General features: G+C 48.0%; 1 protein-coding gene across 9 annotated transcripts in view; it reads left to right on the forward strand.

Moving 5' to 3' along the window:
- Window positions 1-23,047, forward strand: part of NEK11 (NIMA related kinase 11) — a 220,165-nt gene extending 197,118 nt beyond the window's left edge. For 7 of the 9 annotated variants that reach the window (XM_074372305.1, XM_045521382.2, XM_074372303.1 and 4 more), the window contains one exon: window positions 16,272-23,047. In XM_074372305.1, coding sequence (XP_074228406.1) covers window positions 16,272-16,473 — 202 coding nt within the window. In that variant the 3' untranslated portion in view covers window positions 16,474-23,047. Of the gene's footprint in view, window positions 6,700-16,271 lie in introns of those variants that run through there. The other 2 variants (XM_074372320.1, XM_074372331.1) reach the window with 1 other exon arrangement.
- The last annotated feature ends 1,011 nt before the right edge of the window (window positions 23,048-24,058 follow it).

A 24,058-nucleotide genomic window follows, 5' to 3' on the forward strand; every position in this document is an offset into this window, starting at 1 on the left:
ATAAAGAGAACGAGGGGGCAGGGCCTCCTTCCCTCCAGCTGGGGGGCTGTGGGAGCCCTCGGGACTGAACCAAAGGCAGGTCATTGTCCCTTAAACCTAGGACAGTATCAGCAACCCCAGGTATCACGAGAATCAAGGAAACAGGACTCTGTGCAACAGAAGTTATTACTGACTTTTGGACGTGAAGCAAACAAACTGTGATCTGACTTGAAGTTAAGGGTTCCTGTAAGGCTGGAGAGAGTCAGTACGGGTTTAATGCCGCATTTGTTTGTCCTCGTGCTGGCGTGGGCCAGGCCCCATCTGGTGGATTAAGCAGTCGGGACAGACTGAGCCAGCCATTACTGTATCACCTTGTGGCATTTGCAGGGGGCGCTCCCAGCTCTGAACAGTGGTGCTCACCGTCCTCCACACAGATTGCTCATGCTCCTGCCTGTTGTTTCTGGCTGGCGGCTTTGTCAACAAAGTCCCACTCATCAAAGTGTGGCCCCAGGTCAGCAGCACCGCCTCACCCAGAAGCCCACCAGGAGTGCAGGCTCTCAGGCCCGCCCTGGACCTTCGGAAGCAGAATCTGCCTCTTCAACGAGGAGTACCCAATGAATCCTGTGCCCATGAACATTAGAGACACACATCCAAACTGTCCTCCTCTGTGTCCGACTGTCCCCACTGCGGATTTCTGGGCCTTCCCTACAACGTCCTGCTCCTGGCTTTAGTTCTGGCTTTCTTGAGACATATTTGACAGATAACACTGTGTACAGTTAACACATGTGGAAGTTCACTAAATAGCAGGTTGTTAGTCTGATGTGGCTCCAATGCTGTTACCACCTACATAAGCAAACCAAAAATAGCATCCTGTAAGCACCCTAAGATCATGAAATTGAAGCCTAAGGACCATGGATCGCAATCCTGCCCCCCTCTTTGCCGCCACCTCCCTGGTACAGTCTGTCCCTGAGCCCCCATCACTGGAGGCCCCTCACCACTTCTCATCAAGTCAAATCCATTTTTGCTCAGTAAATGCTTACATTTGTGAACATGCCCCACTTAATCTTTAACACGCCCAGCGTGGTGACTTGATGCTTGTATATCTTGAGAAGTGATGACCACAATAAGGTTGGTGACCACATCCATCCCCTCACAGTGTCCATGAGAGCAAGGACCCGCAGGTTTGCGTGTGGTCCATGGGTGGCAACCATGCCCGTCCCCTCTGTGTGGGTCTGGTTTGGGCGTCATCCTGCCCAAGGGAGCTCTCTGCTCCCAGGGAAGCCCATTTCCTGCCTTCTTCTAATTCTCTGAGCACGACATGAATTCTTCACTGGCCTTCACTCTCATTTGCCCCGTCTCTCCTCCCATTAGATAAAATAATGAGGCAGAACGGAATGGCAGAAGGGAGGAAGCATGGAGGAAGGGAAGAAGAAGAAAGGAAAAAGTCAGGAAGGTGGGAAGGAAGACAGAGGGGAGGGAGGGGGGCCTGGTTCACATCATGCCATGGTGTTGCTGGGGGTCATGAGCTCTGTTCCAGATACACGCAAACACACCCCCTCCACTGTTTCCACTCTAACACAAAGCCGTACCTTCATGCAGTGCTCAGGACAGTGTGAACTGGTCTAACAATTTGGAGGGCAATTTGCCAATGTCTATTCAACCTTTAAAAATGAACAGTCTCTTTTATCCAGCAATTTCAGTATTTATCCCACAGACATACCTGCATCAATGCACAAAATGTAGGTCAAGGTATCTATTGCGGGATTGTTTAATAGCCAAAAGCTATAAATAGCTGGAAGTGTCAATAAAAGTTGTCCTGAAAAATCAACCCCCGTATCTCAGCAGAGGAACCGAGTCACGGCAGGGAAAAGCCCGGAGGGGGCTCTGCGTGTGCTAGTGTGGGGGGCTCTCTAGCTTGTGTTGTGAACTGAGGAAGGCCGGTGCCCATGTTACCCTAGCTGTGTGGGGTTTCGGGCGTGTGTACATGTGTATATTTATAAAACACAGTGAATAACTTCCCTGATGTATAGCCAATACAACAGTCTACAGCCATTACAAACACTACTTTGGCAGTTTTGAAAAACTTGGGACATTTTTGTGATGTAATGCTAAGATTTTTGTTTTATAGGCAGATCATTAGTGTTATGGTTTTTCTCCCCCACCTTGAGCATTTCCCAATGTTACTGAATATTCCCCAAAGTATCATTAATTTCTCTAAAATATCATAGTTTACTCTTGAGTATTTAAGTTGTTTTCATTTTTCCAACTCATGTGTAATGTTGATGTAAACATTTCTTTACCTCATGTGGTTTTCAAATTTCAGTCTCTTTTCTGAGATGATGTCTTGTAATTACAGGTTCACAGGGTGTGAGCTTTTATTACAATTGCTGGTTCATAGGATGTGACCCTTGATATTTATTGCCAAGTTGGTTTTCATAATCCACAAAGATTTGTAACGTAATGTCTTCAATTTTTGTTCATGTGATTGGATTTTAAAAGTCATTTGTTCAACAAATTTTAAAATTTGACGTAAAACGGTTATTGATGCCGACTGTGTGCCAAGCTGCCTTAAAGGCACTCAACACATCCTCACGAGGAGGAAGACGTGGTTCCTCCCTTCAGCTCAAAGTGTGGCCCCGGGTCAGCACACTGAAGCACGTGGTTACACCGTGATGCCATCCGGCCGTCGTAGAATTATGCCCAGAGTGTCACTGGGACAGTTCCCCAAAAAGGGGACAAGACTCTGACACTTCCCTAGGCTGCAGGATGGTGCTGCCGTGGGGAGGCAGGACGTTTCCTCTTCTCACTCCCATCGGGGTTCAGGTACCAACGGCACCTGGCTGCAGCAAGGAAGGAGGAGGGAAACTTACCGTGGCTTGTGTCGCCGCTGGTAGGTTTCACAGATTCTGACGGTTATAAGCCTCCTTCAAGGACACATACATTCACCCTGAATCTATAACCAGACTTGACCTCCCCGCAGCCCGTCCCTCCCTGCCCGCTCACAGTGTGAAGGTGGGAGCCTCCCCTTCAAAGTGTTTGCCCCAACTTCAAAAAGCTTTCTCCAAAGAAAGAGACAACCCAGCCTCCGCCAAGCACTTTCAACTCCCTTAATATTTCTCAGGTCAAGAAATTCTTAACTGAAACTTTCTAACTAGTTTGACTAAATGCAGTTGTCAATATGTGACTTCTTTTAACCTTGTAAAAGTGGCAATTTCATACAGTTCAACTAAAACCTGCAATTTAATTCTTCCTGTTTCTTCCCGACCCATGTAATAGAACTAATCGAAACTTTCTTTCACACGAATGATTTCTGCAGCACCTGCCCCAGATACAAAGAAAAGGGGAAAATTATTAACATGGGTTTATGCTTGGATGTCACTTCCTAGATCGTCAGTAAGATAAAATTAGAATACGGTATTTCCCAGATTGAAGGGGAAGAGGTTTCTTGCTTATTTGAGCAGAGAGACTTCTATCTGATGCAGAATTAGGAGTTGGGCAGACATGGACAGACCCAGCAAACTGCCAGACACACTGTAATTCGTAATCTCCAACCCACACAAGGCCAGTGTCCTCCCCTCAGACAAACATGCTGCTGAGAGTGTGTTATGAATCCAAGACTATTATTAACGCAATGCTGTGTGTCAGAGACTTAGGGAGAAGGAAAGAGAAGAGGAGGGAGAAAGAGAGAGACAGTCAGCCTGAAATTGATGGCGGTCCCTTTCTTATTCCTCTGATCAGATTTAAACTCGAGTAAGTTGAGTAATTCTGTAGAGGGTGCTGGGGTGGGAGGTGATGCCTCAGAACTTGGGAAGCCGGCCTGATCCCATAAAAGCATCAGAATTTTCTTCAAAAGAGAGCCTGTAGCTTGAAACGCTTTCTGGAGTCCTGCTATTCCGGGTGTGGTTCACAGCTACAGCCAGTGTTTCTCCGCAGTGCATTCACATCACCTGGAGTCTGGTTAGACGCAGACTGTGATTCGGCAGGCCTGGGGTGCGTCAGAGCTTGTGCCTTTCTGCCCAGCTCCTGTGAGATGCGAGGCTGCGGGTGGGATGGCGCTTTGAGTGGCAGGGATGGTGCATCCTTCTGATGCCTGTTCCTTTTTTCCCAAACTGGCCATCCTACCCTGCAGACCCCATCCTGAGGGCTCAAGTCAGAAGGCCCCACTCCCCTCAGTGACCTTGCTCTCCCCTCATCCCAACCTTCCTGCCTGTAAAATGGGATGAACAAACTGAGCAGAGGGCGGAATCTTAGACCTTCTCCGGCAGAGGAAATTCAGAGGTGACTCTAATCCAACCCTTTCCCCACCTGCCCTCCCCGCAGCCCTTCTGTGTGTGAAGCCCTAGCGTGAGATTTGCCCGCTAACTTTGCAGCTCCCAGCCCTGCCTTTTGGACCCGGGAAAGCTCTGTAGGGCAAGGGCTTCTTGAAGATATTTTCGAATAAGTTGAAGTAACTAAAAAAGCCACTGCCCCAAACCACTGGGCAAACCTCCCCTTAGCGCAGGGCCTCCTGCTCTGGCGTTAGGACGGAAGACATCTGAGAAACCCAGCGTTCCCCGGTGGGAGGCTGTAGGGGAGGCCCCCTGCCCTGGGCTTTTCCCGCAGCAGATTTCAGTCCTTCAATGGGATGCAGCAGAGAACGATGTAGTGATTCCATGATCTCAGCTGTTTTCCCGAGGCCTGTGCACGCTGGCCTCGCCAGCCTCTCTCTCCTCCCTCCCACTCTGGCCCCAGAATGCACATCACATTGCTGGGAAATGTGCTTGTTGAACCATCTGCAGTCACCAAGGGAGAGGTTTAATAAAGGCCACCGGTGAACGTGATGGAGAGACGAAGTGATGAAAATCGCCATTTTTTTATTTATGGAGAAACATTTTAATTTGGGACATAAAACGGCACAAATCCAATGTAACTCTGACTTCGGGGGTCAGGACCAAAGAGGAGTGTTCTCATGGAAGGAGTCTGGTCCCTTCTGTCCGCTGTAATTGCTGTAAACCAGCTGTAAGTCCAGCAGGTCCTCTGATCATTGAGGGCCTCGATGACAATGCAGCCAGTAAGTTCCACATCACATGTGGGTGACCATGTAACTCAGTGTCCAAACCGGGACTCTGTGACTGTGGAACAGGGCACCATTGGGGTTATGTTCCTGTTGGGCGGTGCAGAGACCAGGGTAACCAGGACACAGCTATTCTGACTGTAGGCAGCTTGTAACATGGGGACCGGGGACGTTCTGGCGTTGAGAGGTGAAGCTGCCCAAGAAAAACTGCGCTGGACAGAACCACAAGACTTTCCTCAAGACCGTTGCAACGGGGAGACAGATTGAACTCAGCTCTGAATACGACGGGGGCAGCTGGGGGTGAGGGGTCAGTGGGTGAAAAACTCCCGGGGGCGCTTGGTTAGGTGCCAAGGGTGTGGGAGCCTTGCTGAGCTGGGCTCAGTGGGACATAGTGGCCTGGGAGGAGGCCTGGTGGAGAAGAGGACGGACTGGACTTTAGGCAAGGAGGGATCCTTGCAGAATCTCGTCAAAGGAAAGGCCACTTCTGAAATTCACTCTTCTCCAAGGAAACCCTAGCTCCCCAATTATACGACCTCACCCTCACTCTGAGAAATTCTCCCAAACATATTTCTGTTCTGATTTCTTTCTCTTTGTGAGTTCTTTTCATTTTCCTCTGCAAATCCAATTATTCTTATGTTTGATTAGAAGATCTATTTTATCCTCCGATCTTTGCTTCTGCTTCAGCAAAGCTGGGGTGAAAGCAACTTTTGAGAAATGAAACTGCGGTTTGAGTCACCCAAGGGACGCATGCTGGCAAGCCGGCCAGGAGGGCTTCGCAAGTGGTCCGGGTTTCACAGTGCGCTGTTCAGTGGGGTTCAGTGAACAGAAGGAGAGGCAAGGGACTTACTTATTTTATATTTACTTCACATGTATGCCCGTCACAGTGGAGGCCCAGTTAGGACCCACTCTCTGAAGTCCAGTGCTCACCACTAGGGGCCCCTCCCCATCCTGGAATCGCTGTCCCCATCTGTAAAAGGAAGATGTTCCTTTAGATGATTCCTTGGTACCTTACAGGGCTTTTCAAAGCGTCCATAATTCTTTTTTTGTTTGTTTATTATATTTTTCTTTTTTTATTGATGTATGGTCAGCTTACAATGCTGTGCCAGTTTCTGGTGCACAGCATCATGTTTCAGTCATACATGTACATACAGAAGTTCCTTTTCATATTCTTTTTCATTATAGGTTACTACCAGATACTGAACCTAGTTCCCTGTGCTCTACAGTAGGACCTTGTTGTTCATCTATTTTATATATAGTAGTGTGTATCTGCAAATCTCAAACTCCCAATTTATCCCTCCCCACCCCCTTTCCCCCCTGGTAACCATAAATTTGTCTTCTATGTCTGTGAGTCTGTTTCTATTTTGTAAATAAGTTCATTTGTGTCTTTTTTTTTTTTTTTTGGATTCCACATATAAGTGATATAATATGGTATTTTTCTTTCTTTCTCTGGCTTACTTCACTTAGAACGCCGGTCTCAAGGTCCATCCATGTTGCCGAAAATGGCATTGTTTTATTCTTTTTTATAGCTGAGTAGTATTCCATTGTGTAAATGTACCACAGCTTCTTTATCCAGTCCTCTGTCTATGGATGTTTAGGTTGTTTCCATGTCTTGGCTATTGTAAATAGTGCAGGATGCAAATATTTTCAAATAAAATTGTATAACATCACCATATTCCTTTCTTATCTGGCTTTCAAGGTATCTGTTCATTCATCTTAATGAGCACTTATTGTGTACTTGCTTAGTGCCCGCCACAGTTCCGAGCAGTGGGATCAGTGAACAAAAAAAGGTGAAAATAACCCCTGCCCCAAGGACCTTATTTTTCAGTGGGCTGCTTGACAAATCATAAAGCTGAGGATGCCCCACAGTAACAAATGCTAAGAAGAAAGTACCAAGCACGGGAGGCGGACAGGCAGTGTGGGACGGGGGTAAAGTTTACAGTTTTAAGGAGGGTGGTCTGGATGACGCGAGGGCAGAGACACGGAGGGGATGAGGAGGAGAGACGTGGCTTTCTGGGGAAAGAGCCTTCTCGTCTGAGGGACCAGCAAGCGCAAAGGCCCTGGCAATGGGCGTGCTCAGTGAGTTCAGGGAGATGGAGGAAGTTCAGGATACTGCTGACCACCAGGTGGACCCTGACGTCACCCTGAGGGGGCTGGGGAGCCCGTGGGAGGGCTGAGCAGAGGAGGGAGGGGTCTGCACTGACAACGGGCTGCAGGGAGTGAGGGTAGAGCCAGGAGACCAGGTGAGAGGCTGTGGAAGCAGTCGGGCGAGAGAGCAGGGCAGCTGGACGGCGGTGGCAGTGGTGGAGGTGGTGAGGAGTGGGGGTCCTGGATACAGCTTCAAAATAGAGCCAATAGGATTCTATAACTGGTCTGATTATGAGAGACACCAGGCTACTGGAGTGTGGTGGAGACAAATCAAGGATGATTCAAAGGCTTTTGGCCTAAGAAATTGGAAGGCTGGGACTGGCATGAGCAGATACAGGCAGGGCTGCGGCATGAGGATGTTCTTGGGGGGAGATGAGAAGTTGAGTCAGGCGTGGTAACTGGAAGATGCCTGCCAGACCTTCCAGTGGAGACATGAAGCCGATAGAATGTTCAGGGCATCCTTTCCTGAACTTCCGGAGACTGACTTCACAAGCAGCTTCCTTTCCCTAAGAGGGCCCCTTATTTCTCACAGGACACTAGGGGCAAAGCCATAGGGAAGAATCATGAGCTTGGCGCTGAAAGCAACAAGATACTATTACCACCAGAGCACTTTTTTGGACTTGAGAGAAGGAAGAAGCTTCGTGAGCAGGAGAAGGTGGAGCTCTCTAAGAACGCCCTGACGGCGGGCGTGGCTCAGTGGTAGAGTGCCTGCTTAGCACGCATGAGGTCCTGGGTTCCATCCCCAGTGCCTCCATCAGTGTAAATAAATAAATAAACCTAATTCCCTCTCCCCAGTACTAGTACTACTAACAGTAAAAGAATACTTTGAACAAGAGGATAAAATAGATCAAGGCTGTGGAGCATAGGACAAAATAGCTGGAAAAGAATTAAAATGTATATTTCTTTCATTTGAAAATGTAAGCTCTTTCTATTTGAGATACCCACCTAACTAAAAGGGTGGTTCCTCCCTCCCTCCCTTTGGAAAAACAAACCTAGAGCCCTTTCCCACATAAGCAGCACAAGGAGCACCCCCTCTGTGTTCACATCCTAGACAACAGCAAGAGAGTCCCCTTACGCAGAATTTTCTGTTTCATGATTCCTAAGATACCAGAACGCATCACTGCAGAAATCCTACAGCACGTTTTCCGAGTGTCAGTAAATTTCCGCCGCACTCTTACAAGGCTGGGGCACCTGTCACTTTTCTTTGGGCTTAAAATGAGATTGCTCATGGCCTGCCTGATTTCTTCAGTGACCCACAGTTTAGGTAGAATAAACACATTTACAAACACAGAAATGTTTACCCCGTATCTTTGTCACGGATTTCTAACAGTTGCATCCTGGCCTCATAACTAGATCTTGTGTAAAGTCAGTTATGTGACGTGTGTCGAGACTTGAATTGTTGTCTGGTACGTGGTCAGTTTTTGTAGCTGTTACGTGAGAGTCTGGGAGGAATGCAGATTCTCTAATCATCAGGGAGGGACAGGGTCCCACATTTGTCTATTAAGTTAGCTTATTAAGTGTATCCAGATTTTCTACATCATTACTATTTTTTCAGATGCTTTCCCATCAACAACTGAACAAGATGTATTGAAATCCTACATTTAAATGACAGAGCTGACGATCGCTCCCTGCTTAGGTATTTTGAGTCTCCTTCATTAAATGCAGGCTGGCTTAGAATTTCTATTTCTCCCTGGTGAATTGAACTGTTTTCATTATCTAGTGGCATTCTTTATTCTAATAATGCTTTTTTTCTTAAAATCTATTTTGTCTCATACTAATATAGATACCCCAAGTTTCTTTCGGTTATTACTTGCCTGGCACATCTTTTTAAAAAATTTGTTTACTCTCAAATTTTCAGTGCCCTATGTTTTAGGTGTGTCTCTTAAAAGCATGTACCTAGATGAATTTTGCATTTTAGACAGTGAGTTTATCCATCTACCTTTGCTGTGATTATGAACACAGGAGGATGTTTAGATCACAAATAAAGTAACCCTTACAGGAATGGTTAGCTTTTGCAGGGCACCCCACAAACAAGATTCTGTTGCCCAGGGCACTGAGCAGAAGGCAAGCACCGTCTTCAGCAAGGGGTCTGAAAATCACATGTCCCACTGGGGGTGCCTCATGTCACCCAAGCACAGGAAGTGCAGCTGTCTGTCTCTGTGAAGAGCCAGTCCTATCTCTGCCCACCAGACTCAGAGACAGCCATCTGAAATGCTGGATATGGGGAGTAGGGGTACAGAATCCATCTCCAATGAAGGCTCCTCGCACTTGTTAGCGCCCGCAATCATTACGACAGCGGTATTAAAGGGGAAACTCACGCACCGTTCTGTTCCCACAGTGCCTCACACATATTTCATGTGCAGGGATTTCTTATATTCTGTAAAATCATTTTCAAGGTTTCCTTAAAACTGTGCCTGAAGAATAATCTATGTTCTCTTAATGCTTTCTGCTAAATTAGGTTTTCATGATTATTTCTACAAAATTATTTTTTCATGATTATTTCTACAGCATTACTTTTTTTTTAACTCCCACTGTGCCACCAGCCTTCTTGTGTCATTGTTTTTTCAAATTCAGCTAGAAAAGATTAAAATATTTAAAATAGTACCTTAACTGGTGGTAGAACTACAAAATTGTTTAAAGCTTCCAGTTAAACTGAAGTAGGATCACTGTACAATTCCCTAGGAAAGTAATTAATGTCCACAATGGTAAAGCAGTGTTGAGTGACTCACTGTCACGGTTAAGTTGCTTCCATTAGTTTGGGGTTGCTATTTATATTTATGGTTGAGCATCTTTAAAAAAAAATAATGCTATTTTTAGTTTCTTTAATTTAATTTAATTTTCACTTTATTTTTTTAATGGAGGTACCAGGGAGTGAACCCAGGACCTCGTGCGTGCTAAGCATATGCTCTACCACTGAGCTATACCCTCCCCCTCAGAGTAAAACAATGGCTCTCAAGTAGGTGACAGGTAACTCTGCTAAGATGTGTGTGTGTGTGTGTAACTGCCACTTAAATATGAAAAACCCAAGGCTCAGAGAGGTGAATTAAGTGGCCCAGAGTCACACAGCCAGGGAAAGGGAGAACCAAGATTCCACTCTGGTCTCTCTGAATCCAAAGTCCATATCATAGTGATGAAAAGAATGAGCCCTGGAATGAAAGTACAGGAACGCATATTCCAGCTCCGCCGCTTGACAGCTCTGTGGCAGTGGGCAAGTAGCTTAATACCGTCCTCGATCTCAGTTTACTCCTCTGTCAAATGGGAATAACTGTCATTTCTGCCCCTACAGTTGCTCTGAGGACTGAGTGGGCTGAGCCGGCACAGCGAAGGCACAGGAACTGTTCGCTGCAGGTTCTGGTGACTTTGGGGGCCTCTTTACCATCAGTGGCTGATATTGTGAATCGAATTCTCAGGCTTCTGTCACATTATGTTCATGTGGTTCTCACCCTCTCCTTCACGCGTCCTCCTCACCTGCCAGGCCACCTGGCTGGTGTCCTGGTGCCACCACGGTTGGCTCCCACCTGGCTTCCCTCCTGTTGTTACAGCCCAAGTTAGATGGTGCTGCCTCCCCTCCTCCATCGGGCGTTCCCTGGTTTTCCCTGCTGGAAACGTTCACGAGACACTGACGGTGCTAATGGCTGCCTGGGTCATTCTTTCCCTGCACAAGTATTTCCTGGACACCTCCTGTGGGCCTGTCCTGTTCTAGGCCCTGGGTCCTCCTGTATGGAATCTGTCTGCTGACTCAGGGAGTAGGGAGAGGCCAACAGGAAACATACACACAAAAAGAGAGAAGAAAAATGCCAGTGAGTGACACATGCTGTGCAGACAGTTCAGGTGGTGTGACCCTATGGACGGTGACGGGGTGGCTACTTTAGACTGGGGAGGCAAGTTTGGTTTCTCCAAGAAGGTGGTATGGAAGCTGAGATCTGTAGGGCAAGACAGAGGCGGCCACATAAAGATCAAAGGGAGAAGCATTCCAGGGAAGAGGGTACAGCTCGTGCAAAGGCCCGGAGGTAGGAATAAGCTTGTATTTAAGGAACAGAAAGGAGATGGGTGTGATTGGAGCCTAGAGGCTAAGACAGATGGTGGACAAGACAGAAGAGGCTGGTGGAGGAAGGCAGGAGACTGATAAGTGAGGGTACAGGAGGGACCAGACCCCAGTGTTATAATATAGGAGTCTGTTTTAGGCAGGAAGGTGACCAGACTGATTTATATTTGTCAGAGTTGACACTGGCCTCGCATGTGGAAAGTGAATTGTTGAGTGATGGATGGAGCCTTGCAGAGGACCAGCGGAGAGATGGCAGGGGCTGGAATGTGTGCTGGCAGGGGAGGCAGACAGAAAGAAGCAGGTGGAGTAGGATTTGGTTTGGTGGGGGCATCTCCAGCATGTTCTCAAGGGTACTGTCAGGATGTCCCCGTCCCCAGACCACTTGCCACCCATCCACACGGGATGAGGACAGAACGTGGGGGGGGAGGGGTGGTTAGAGACTGTCACAGCAGATGACACTGCCCCCACATCCCCACGTGTGGTGAGTGGGCCCGTCTCACTGAGTGGGCTGTGGACCCGGGGGGCTGTCGTCCAGGCCCCTTGGGAAGCCACACGTGGCAGGCGCCGTGTGAGGCACAGGCTACGTGTTAGTTACAGGCAGTCACTCCATGTGTGAGTCCAGGATGGACTGGAAATTACAAGAGAACAAGCTGATTTGCATCACACGTAGTTTAAAGAGCACTGCAAGCATTTCTGGTGCTGATAGAATTAATGAGAGAGAGAGAGCAAGGCCTCAAGAATCCCTCGGCTTGAAAACGTGACTGGGTCCTAGAAAGCATGGTGAAAGGTATTTTTAGGGGGTGGGAGGTAGTAATTAAAAGTTCTTTTTTGGCTTCATTGACATTGAGTGAGCCACCCCTTGGACATCCAGGAGGAGGTTGTCCAGTGGACAGTTGATTCTCTAGCGTGGAGTTCTGGGTGAAGGGCAGAGGGGATACAGGAAGCCTTCAGCCATCGAGGGTGTTGAAGACCTGGGGCTGCCTGGGCTCACAGAGGCAAGAGTGAAGATGGAGAAAAGACAGGGGGTCTGGGACTTAGCCTCAGTGTAGAGGCCAAGACGAGGAGGAAAAAGCATCAGCAGAGGAGGCTACAAGGAAGCAGGTGGTGTGGAGGCCATATCCCCACAGGCAACCACAGAGGGTTTTAAGAAGAGAGAAGAACTCAGCTCTGTTGAACATGCTGAAACCTCAAGTAAGGTGTGTACGGAAAGTGACCAGGGAATGTGGCCATCTGAAGGTCATCGCAAGAAGTGAGGGCCAAGGCCAAGGCAGTGAGAAAGTAGAAAAGCAACCGTGCATAACTCTGCCAAGGGTCTTTGCCAGCAGCGGAGGTGGGAGTGAGGCTGGAGGCGGGGTGGGCTGAGGGCTCCTGTTTGAGAGAGGGTGTATTAGCACCTGCTCTCTGGTGGCGATGCTCCCGTGGCGGGGGCGGGGCAGACTGGTGACGAGGAAAGAGGAGGGAAGTCCCTGAGATGGTGCCGAGGCAGGATCCAGAGCACTCGGGGAGAGTCTGATCTTCACTGGAGGGGTGGCCCCTTCGTCAGGGACAAGGCGGGGCCAAGCGAGGCCACCGACGCAGGCAGGGGTATCGGTTCAGCACCGGGAAGAGGAGGGAAGTTTCAGAGTTTGTTTCTATTTTCTCAAGGAGATATCAGGTGAAGTCAGCAGCTGAGAATGCGGGGTCTTAGCAAGTCAGAGGATAAAGAAGAAAGGGTGAAACAACGGTTTTGGTCAGTGGGAGGTAAGAACACCAGGGAAGTGAGCAGGGCCCCTGGGCAGAGCTGAGTGCCATTCTGAATTATGACCATCAGTGATTTAAATGAGACCTGTTGGCATAATTGGGGGTTTTTCTCCAGGAAGGTTTTGTTGTTTAGATGTAAGCATAAAGCAGATGGATGTCTGGGTTTAACCATTACGGCTTTGCCAAAGGAGCCTGACACAGAGAGGAGGGGAGACTGCGTATGAAAGAGTCCAGGGCGTTTGCAAGGTGGTGGTTATAATCAAGGACCCTGAAATGTAACTGAGGAAAGGGGAAGTGCAGACATGAGGACACAAAGGGGGTGACTGTCATCATGATGGTAGAGCCAAAGGACTGGAAGGACCGGGAATTAGAGGAGTTGCTGGAGTAAGTATGGTGGAGGAGGATAGAGAAGGGTTATGGAGTCAAGGACGTGGAGTCAATTCCAGAGGCAGCGCAGTGCTGGTGAGGTCACAGGCATGGTCATGGGAACTGGCAACTGAGGGGCGTAAAGAAAATGACCATTGGAAATGAGACAGTCCAAAATGTGAGTGACCAGGGATACTGAAGTCACGAGGATAGGAGGATGCCTGGGACGTGGGACCTGGAGGAAGGAGGGCAGGCAGCTTGCTGAAGTCGGCAGCGACTCGGGGAGCGACCGGGTTTGGGAAACGTCAGCCAAGGAAAGCTTGGGCTTCTGGGAGTGGCCGAGGTGACTGGGGATGTGAGTGAGGATCCTGGGATCAGACCTGCTAATCTCCTGCCAGACGTGGGAAACCTACACAGGCTGGAGCTGTGGGGCCCCTGGGCCGCCAGTCACTTGAGGTTCCAAGACCTGTGTTTGAGTTCAGGTTCCATCAAACACAGGCTGTGTGAGTCTGTGAAAGTCAGCCTCCTTATTCTCGTCTGTGAAATGGAGGTGAATGTTCAATGTCTTACCTAGTTCACAAGGGTCCTTTGAGATAATGAATGTAAAAGCATTTTGCAAGCTCTAGACTAACAGAAGAATGCTTGTTCAAATTTAAAATGCACGTGTCTTACATGATAATTACAAGCCTCTAAACGAATGCAGGATCAATTACTTTTTTTTTATCTGCCGCAATACCTAACCCAGGCCCCTGTTCTAGGGATTCAGGGTTGAATAGCGCTGAACAACAAAAGCTTATAAAATGAATGGGAGTCCACGATTAGTGCCTTCAGTGTTATTGTCAGCATTACATGCTTTAAAAATTCTGGGGGAGAAAAAAAAAAACCAACCTCTGATTTTTCTTTTCACCGGATCTGTTGAAATGAAGACTAAAGAAGCATTTCTTCAATGTTAAAGTTATAAAACTATTTACACTCTGCCTTTGGTATCCCTGGGTTCTGCATCCGTGAATTCAATTAAGCAGGGATCAAAATATTTGGAAAAAAAAATTCCAGAAAGTTCCAAAAAGCAAAACTTGAATTTGCTGCAAACCAGCAACAGCTTATGTACCATTTACATTGTATTTACAACAATTTACATAGTATTTACACTGTATTAGGTATTATAAGTAACCTCTCTGAGAAGGTTATGTGCAGACACTGTGCCATTTTACAGCAGGGACTTGAGCATCCTTGGGTTTTGGTATCTGTGGCTCCTGGAACCAACCCCCTGCAGTTACCGAGGGACGATTATATACACACTGACCTAGTCCATTCTCACAAAATATTTTATTTTCTGATCAATACGTAAACAGAAAAGTTCGTGAATCATAAGGACGTATAAGGGATTTCACAGGGTGGACACACCCTGTAATTAGCCCCATTTGTAGAAGTTTGATGCCAGAAAATATTCCTTGAAACGAAAAAGCTATGTTGCAAAAGTCCATACAGTGTTATTGTGAAAAAAGCGAAGTATCTGATGGAGGAATGATCAGGTCAGTGTGGGCACGTGGGTTCTGTGGACAGTGTGGAGCTGTTAGCAGTTTTGAACTGGGGAACAAAACTCAGAGACCTCAAATGCCCTTGTGTCAGGCAGGTGGACAAAATATGAGAAGCCACCTGGTGTGAAATGATGGGGTCGGGGTGAGCGAAGGGGAGGAAAGATTGGAGGGTGCAGAGCGTAGGCCCGGCCCGAAGACTTCCACATTCAAGTGTTAAAAATACCAGTAAAACCAGGGGGAGGGCACTGCTCAGGGGTCGAGGGCTGCTCAGCATGCACGAGGTCCTGGGTTCAATCCCCAGCACCTCCTTGAAAAATAAACTAAGCCTAATTACCTAGCCCCCAAAAAAGTTTAATTTAAATAAAAACCAATAAAATGGTAGAAAATGGAATATGGTGCTGATCCAACAAAGCGTGTCCTGGGCCAGTTTTCACCCATCAGCCTTCAGTTTGTGGCCCTGACTGAGATCGGGGGAAACAGGCAAAATCAACCTGCCAGGTGTGTCCATATGACTGTAACACTCCCAGATGTGACCACACGCGGACCAGGACTGGGGGAGCTCAGAAACGAGCGCTGGCCTTGGGGGAACCCGGCCAGGTTACGCTACCCTCCTAAGCCTCAGCTTCTGCCTCCCTCTGTGAAACAGGGGATTTAAAACACGCCTCCCCCCACCCCCGGCCCGCTCCCAGCACTGCTGTGAAGGTCAGGTGGGTGTGCGTCGCAGACCTCTCCCTCTCCCCACCTCAGCCTCTCCCTCCTCATTGTCGCTTCACTGTTCTCATCATTGTGCCTTCTGATTTCACATCCCAACCATTCTCTTCCCTGTTTACCCGACTCCAGCCACACTAGCCTTCTGGATGCTTCTCCCACGTGTTTGAGCCTCAAGGTCCCCTCTCCTCCATCCCACCCCCCCCCCCATACTGGCCTCACTTCCTGTGCGTCTCTGCTCCAAGACACCTCCTTGGAGAAGGTGGCCTGGCCCCTCACCTGCCTCTCTCCCACCCTAGGTCACTGTCCTTCTTCACACTCAGCACCACCTGTGTTCTTCTGTGTGCATTTTGTTACGTATCTGTTTATTGTCCACTCCAGGAGGCACCGAGCTCCGTGAAGGCGGGAATCTGCCTGGCTTGTTTAATGCTGTGATCACAGTTCCCAGAAGGGTAACTGGCATGTAACAAACATTCAAGAAGTATTGGTAGAATATAGCTGAGTGTCCAAGCTCTTGTTTTTTCCCTAAACCCCAGGGTTACAGTACTACTTGTGTAATAATTTCAAAGAGCAGTTGTCCCTCCGTATCTGCAGTTTCCTGGACCCCAGACTCAAGCATCTGCAGACCCGGAGGCCAGTGGTACACCTTCTCGCAGGTGATGGCGGTCTGTAACTGTCCTTGGTCTTTGTCGGGCAGGTCGGCGGTGCAGAAGCTGGGGGCAGAAGCGTTTGAGGAGGTCTACAGCTACCTCAAGAGCGCCAGGCAGCAGAAAGCCAGCGAGGCAGAGGTCCGGGCAGCTCTGGAAAAAGTGGTGCCCCGCGCCAGCGACAGTTTCGAGGTTGACCAGCTCCTCTACTTTGAGAAGCTGATCGCAATGGGAGAAGGGGCCCATCACTAAGCAACCGTCAGAAACACGCAGCTTCAAGTGGACAGATGCCCCTGGAAACCCATCCGCCCGTAAGCTGGGCTCTGTTCTGGAAAGTGGGTGCAGAGCTGCCCTCGCTGCCTCCCATCCTTGTCAAGAGGAGTGTCTGCATCCGTCTGGGAGCAGGGAGCGCGCCCCCTGCACTGGGAGGGTGGGCCAGTTCGCGCTGCCTGGTCTACCCTCTGAGAGAAGCCTACAGACAGAGTCTCCCTGAGAAGCACTCCCACACGCGTGCCCTTGGGCTTCCGGGGGGGTGGACACCCTGACCTGGGCCTGGGAGAAGCCTCCTGCTCTGCACCATTTCCACATGGAGGACAGAGCAGCTGTTTCTTAATTACTTTCAGCTCAAAATAATCCTTATGCCAATGTGGCAGGTTTGGGGGTGGCATATTCCAGCCCCTGCAAGACAGGTGCAGAGTGCAGACCTCTCGTCCTTCTGGATTTGTGCTGTCCACCGTCCCAGGATTCACAGAAAAGAAAGTTAGGAAGAAATACCATCTTGGATCACATATCCGTCTTATAAAAGACACCATTCCTGTTTACTTTCCAGTCAGTTCCCTGGGAGCAGCCACGAGGTTTTTAAAATGAGATGGATGAGAAGGAACTTCCTTTCTGATTTATCATTTTACTACTGGGAGAATGCCTTCTCCCTCAGCCACACTCAGTGTGGGTGCTGATCACCAATCAGACTGCCAGGCGGTGAGTGGAAATCAACTGAGGACTTGGAGCCAGGAAGGGGGGCTTGTGGTGAATCAGTCACAGGTGTGAGGGGATAAGAACCCTGCTACCTGGCTGCTTTGTCAAAAATAGAGCTATTTCACGAATGCTGACTGACCTTTCTGCTCTCTATTATGCAGAGGAGGTGCCGCCAGCCACTGTGGGTGGCGCAGAGATAAGGCACACAGAGTTAATTACTTACTGCATCTGGGGCTGAGGCTGGAGCTCCAGGTCTGTTCTAGAGGCTGGGGGTGAAGGAGGCAGACGGGGTCCAGAGGAGCTGGGGGGTTGGGGGCAGCCCGTCCTCTTTCACGGTGACAGGGTAACTCATGTGTGCTAAGTGCCGTGTCACAGGGGAGTGCAGCCAGGAGCGAAATGAAAAAGGAGGCGGAGAAGGGGTGTGTGAGAGAGAGGGACAGAGACAGAGACAGAGGGACAGAGACAGACAGAGGGACAGAGAGAGACAGACAGACAGAGGGACAGAACAGAAGGACAGAGAGAGATAGACAGACAGGACGGGGAGAGGGGTGGGGTGGACACACAGGAGAGAGTATTTCAAACGTTCCACCACAACCTGTGTAAGAAAGCAGGCTGAACTCACCTCCAGCTGGCTTGGATTCCAGAGCCACTCTGGCCGTTTACCGAGTGACCCAGGGCCAGGTGTCTCCTCCAAGTCCTGGTTTCCTGCCTGTGTCTGAGGACAGTTGTAAAGGACAAGCAAGGTCATGCTATATGTTGAGTCACAAGAAACTGCCAATGAGGTTCAGCGTCACACGCGGACATGCTATAACGATGTAGGACGCTCTCAACTTTGGAAGAAGAAGAGTAACTTTATCACCCCATTGTCAGAGGCTCCCTCTGAAGGCTTCCTTCTGCTGCTGAGATTCTACCGCAGAGCCGCTCCAGGCAACACGCAGACTCCTGGCCAGAAGCAAACTTTAGTTTGTGGTTGTTTATTATGCAGATTAGTGTGGTGGTAAACCGCCCAATACACCTTCCTCCTCCTGCCGTCCCTCCCTTAACACCTCATCAAATCCTTAGGCTTCAGTCTTTTAGCATTGACTTTTACAAATTTGGGGGTAAAGTTTACATCTGATTAAATGACTCTGTGGCTTCTCAAAAACAAACAAACAAACAAACAAAAAAACCCAAAACCAAAAACCCTTTTCCAAAATGGATCAGATGAGCCATGAACCCCATCTTACTTGGCTGTCAGCACGCCTCCAGCAGTGCTTCACAGAAGCACAGAGCCTACTAACACCACCCCTTCTCAGACACCACCTAATTCTTCTGTAGATTTTAGTTCACCATGTATGGAGGCCCCGTCCAGGACCAAGTAGAAAGCTTAGGCACAAAGTTTTGAATGATAAGAATTCGCCAGGTAATGGAAACCACCTAAGTGTCGACAGGTGAACGTGTAAAGGAAATGTGATGTGTTTACATTCACATGCAGTGGAATATTATTCAGCCTGAAAAAGGACACCCTGCCATTTGCAACAACATGGATCAACCTGGAGGACACTATGCTAAGTGAAATAAGTCAGACACAGAAAGACAAATCCTGCCTGATCACATGCATGAAATCTAAAACAGTTGAACTCAAAAGCATAGAGTAGAGTGGTGGTTGCAGCAGCCAGGGGGGCAGTGGGAGGGCTGGGGAGATGGTGGTCAAAGAGACAATGTTTCAGTTACACAGAATGAGTAGGTTCTGGTGAACTCGTGCAACATAGTAACTATAGTTAATAAATCTGTATCAATGTACACTTGAAATTTGCTAAGAAAGTAAATCTTAAGTGTTCTCAACACACATACACAAAATAGGAATTCTGTGGGGTGATGAATACATTCACTAGCTTGATTGCCATAATCACTTCACTATGTATATGTTGTACCCCTGAAACAGCTACGGTTTTTTCACTTGTCAATTACAGCTCAGTAAAGCAGGCAGGGGGGAAATTCAGGCACAGGAGAGGGGACAGAGATCTCGCAGGCATGAAGAACACAAAGATGGGAGGAGACCCAGCCTTGTGGGTTCTGGGGATGTGACATCTTTGTGGGCTGGTGGTTCATAAAGTGTGAGGGCACCCTTGTCAGGTTTGAGAGGGAGGCGTGGGCCCGGCCTCCACAATGGCCCCAGGGTCCTCACCTCTGATAGGTGCCCCACTCAGTCGCACTGCAGTGGGTGGCCTGTGTGATCAGGACGTTACATACGTGCACGTGGTGTATGACTTCTGACACCAGGTCACAAAGACATGGATCCGCCTTGCTCTGTCTTGGCTCCCTCACTCTGAGGGAGGCCGGCCCCTGGGTCATGAGGATGCCAGGCCACCATGCGGAGAGATCTCTGGGGCAGAAACAGGCTTCTGCCAACGGCCGTGACCGTGAGCCGCCCGGGAAGCACAGTGTCCAGCCCTTGTCCAGCCTCATTTGACCGCAGCTCTGGCTGATACCTGGACTGAAACCTCCAGAGCCAGAAACACCCAGGAAGCCATTCCTTAATCCCTGACCCTCAGACATGGGGAAAGATGGTGTTTGTTGTTGTTAAGTCACTGCATTTTACAGTATGTTTCAGCAACAGGTCACCAGTACAGCAGGCCAGGTTCAGACTGAGCTGTGGAGTCTTCTCCGCTGAATCCCCTAGAAGTGGCCCCGTGAAGGCAGCGTGACTTTGAGCTGTCACAGGAGACTGTGTGGAGGGCACGTTTAAAGAGGCTGAGATGAGGCCAGGCAGGGGGCAGTCAGGAGGTTAGTCTGGGGAGCAGTGGTGGAACCGGACCAGCACCTGATGAGCGAGGAGACCACGAGAGGGAGCTGACCGGTGGGCGCAGGCGGGGTGCCTGGGAGGCTCCTGGTGGCTGGGAAAGGGGGGTGGGCAGCAGGCATCCGCAAAGCCAGTCTCAGCACAGGAGATGCAGGTGTCGGGGGCGGGGTGGGCTGGGAGAGGAGCATGGAGCTCAGTCCTCGCTGTGCTGGTTCGAGGCATCTGTGGGGCACCCCGGGGAGAAGCCCAGGGGTGCGGCTGGGGGTGTCTGAACAGTTCTGTCCTCCTAGTGACGTGGACCCACCCACTGAGCTCCAGACCACAGAGCCCAGACCTGCAAACCACCAAGAAGAGGGCTGGCTTCTGTAGGAAGCCACCTCCTTCAAGGCTGTGGATGTGACTTCAGGTATGTGACTGCCTGACAAATAATAATAAAACAGCAGCATGTAGCCCTTCCCTACTTCTTTTTGGATCCACCCCGGGGGCTCTCTCAGGCAGCGCTCCCTCTTCTGGTGGTGCCCCTGCCCCACATCAATACTCTTCAAAATCAGCGGTCCTTAACCCTGGCTCTGCATTTGAAACACCTGGGAAACTTCCTGAGGATCAAGTGGAAGGATTTAAATTCCCTGGCAGATGGGAGATGCTGGTGGCAGTCTTCCTTCTGCCTAAAAAGTGAGCCCAGACCCTCGTCTCTCTCTCCCTCTCCTGGACCAGAAGGGATCCTGTCTATGAAAGGGTTTTGTGAAATGCAAAGCTTGATTCAAATGTAAATTATAACCTTTACCTTTACCTTCGTGAGAAGTCAAAGATCTTTTTATTTTTAACTTTTTTACTATGAAAGACATCAAACTGTATTAAAGTAAAGAGAATAATATAATAAGCTCTCGTTAGGGAACCATCACTTAGCTTCAGAAATGTTAAGTTTGCAGCGAATCTTGTTTTATTTATACTCTCACCCATTGCCCCTCACTGGATTATTTTTATATCACTCATAAATATTTCAGCATGCATCTCTAAAAGATAAAGAATCTTTTTTTTTAAAAAGCCACAGTACTATTATCACACTTTAAAATGATCAATAATTTCTATATATCAAATATCTGATCAATATTCACATTTCCCCAACTGTCTTAATTTTTCTGTTTCATCAGATTAGGATCCAAATAAAGCCCAGTCGCATCACTAGATGTCTCCTCAATCTCTTAGTGTAGATTCTGCCTCCTTTTTCCCCTTGTAATGCATTTATTGAAGAAACCAGGTCATTCGTCCTTGAAAGTTTCTTTCAGTCTAGATTTTACTGATTGCACCATCCTGATATATATTTTTTAAAATAAACTATCTTTTGTAAGTTTTAGATTTACAGAAAGTTTGTGAAGGTAGCACCGAGATCCCAGACAGCTCACCCAGTCTTCATCAAGGGTGCGCACGCCACCATCAGGACTTAGCACCTCGATGCCGACCCGGTCACCTGGCTAAGGCCATGCTGGTCAGGTTCCTCCATAGTTAAGAAGTCCTCCGCCCCCCGCACCAGCTTCTTTGGAAGGACGTCCCTGTTCCCAGCCCACACGGAAGAAGTGCAGTTGCACTTCACCCCTTGAGGGCAGAGTAGCTACACCAGGTCTTTTGAGCACTTCTGCAAGGGAAATCTGCCTTCTCCACACTCCGAGTGCTTGCCTGTGATTTACGTCAGGACAGACAAAGATATTATTTCATACTTTGGGTTGTAATCCAGTGCTGCTCCATTTCCTTGCTCGGTTGTCCCAGCTGTGGCCGCAAGGAGCTCTTTTAGTTGGCCGCTGTGTCCCTGTCCCTTCAATGTCGAATTACTCCCATTCACATGTTGTTGTTGTTGTTGTTGTCCTTTTCATCACTGATTGATTGATTGATTTCTGGCACACTTCCTTATTCTCTGGCATCACAAGATGCCCCAGCCTCACCACGTGTCCACCATGTCTGTCCCCAGGGCTGGAATCAGCCATTCTTTCAAGGTTCCTCTTGGTTCCTTTTATTGGGAAACGGTAACAGAAATCAAGATCTGGGCCCTGGGCGTGCTTGCTGCTTCTGGAGAGTCATTGCTTCCAGGCCCGCCCAGCTGACAGAGCAAGGAAATGTGTATGTACACTAACTGTTGAATAGACACGTGTCCAAATTGTGTCTACACGTAACCATCTGTATCTAAGCTAAACACACATTCTTACTGACATCTCCAGCTCTAATCGACTACCACACGGATCCTTCTCACTTCTTCCTGATGTTTGAAAAAGATGTTCTTTTGGATCCTCATAATATGGTGGTTAGATCCAGATTCAGATTCAGCTTTTTGGCAAGAATATTTCATAGGAGGTGGTATGTCCTTCCATCATTTTGTGATGTGAGCAGCTATTGATGATCATTTCCAAGGATCTATTACTTCTTTAAAGTTTAAAAAAGAGTAAATTTTTGATTGGCTCCATCTTTCTTCTCTAAATAACTGGATTCCTCTACATAAAGAGAAACCTCACCTCATCAACTATTTCTACCCTGAGGTAGAGCCAATATAAGCGGGATAAGTGCTTAATTCTTTTCCTCAGTATCTTATAAACAATGAATATGTTCTCGCATCCCCTGAGGCTGACCCCTGAGCTATTTTTGGCTTTGAGCTTGGGTGGCTCTGGAGGCACCTGGCCCTCTCTACCTCTGTACTATCAGCCCTTGACTCCTCCGCCGTCTGCCTCCAGAGGGTGAGGCAGGGGAGGTGAGGGGGAGAGGCTGGCTCCCCTGGCAGAAGCAGAGAGCAATTTGGAAAGGGAGGCAAGGTTGGGGGAGTCTCAGGGACTTCATTCATTCATCCTGAAAAAGCTCTGGTCTCCAAAATCATCTTCTTGTGGAGCTGTTGCCATGGTTGCATAGTGTTTCATGGTGCCTTAGAAATCACTGAGTCCATCTTTTAAGAGCCTCCTCTAGCTCACAGCGAAAAAAAATGTGACAATGAATATATGTGTATTCATGTATAACTGAAAAATTGTGCTCTACACTGGAATTTGACACAACATTGTAAAATGACTATAACTCAATAAAAAAAATGCTTAAAAAAAAAAAAAAGAGCCTCCTCAAGCAACCTTAGAAGAAAAATACGACACCTGAAGTTCTGGAAAGGGCTCGCTTGACCCTAAATCCTTCAAGGAAGCCCATCCAGGAGAGAAACCAAGTCACCGTTGGAGGGTTAGGGGTGAGGGTCAGGGCACTGGTTCTCAGTCCTGGTTCCTTGTTAGTGTCACCTGAAACACGTTTTAAACCACCTGCACGTCAGCGTCACCTCGGAGACGCTGATTTGAGTGGTCTGGGGTGGAACCCTTCTGGAATCGGCAGGTCTTTCTTTCATTTATTTATTCATTTTTATTGAGGTATAGTGGATGAGGTATAGTTAATATTACATAAATTACAGGTGTACATATAGTGATTCACAATTTTTAAAAGTGATACTCCATTTATAGTTACTATAAAATATTGGCTATTTCCCGTGTTGTACAATACATCCTTGTAGCTCATTTTATACCTAATATTTTATACCTCTTAATCCCCTACTCCTATGTTGCCCCCGCCTCAACTGGTAACCACTAGTTTGTTGCCTGTATCTGAGTCTGCTTCGTTTCTGTTATATTCACTAGCTTGTTGTGTATTTTAGATTCCACATATAGGTGATATCATATGGTATTTTTTTTAATTTCTGTCTTACTTCACTTAAAATGATAATATCCAGGTCCATCCATGTTGCAGCAAAAGGCAAAATTTCATTCATTTTTATGGCTGAGTAGTATCCTAGTGTGTGTGTGTGTGTGTTTACCCAATATATACCACACCAATATATACCACATCTTCTTTATCCAGTCATCTGTGGATGGACACCTAAGTTGCTTCCATATCTTGGCTATTGTAAATAGTGCTGCTGTGAACATTGGGGTGCATGCATCTTTTCAAATTAGTGTTTTTATTTTTTTTTTTTCGGATATATACCTAGGAGTAGAACTCCTGGGTCATATGGTAGTTCTATTTTAGGTTTTTGAGAAATCTCCATACTGTATTCCACAGTGGCTGCACCAA

The sequence above is a fragment of the Camelus bactrianus genome, chromosome 1 (assembly GCF_048773025.1).
Source record: "Camelus bactrianus isolate YW-2024 breed Bactrian camel chromosome 1, ASM4877302v1, whole genome shotgun sequence".
Taxonomy (NCBI): domain Eukaryota; kingdom Metazoa; phylum Chordata; class Mammalia; order Artiodactyla; family Camelidae; genus Camelus; species Camelus bactrianus.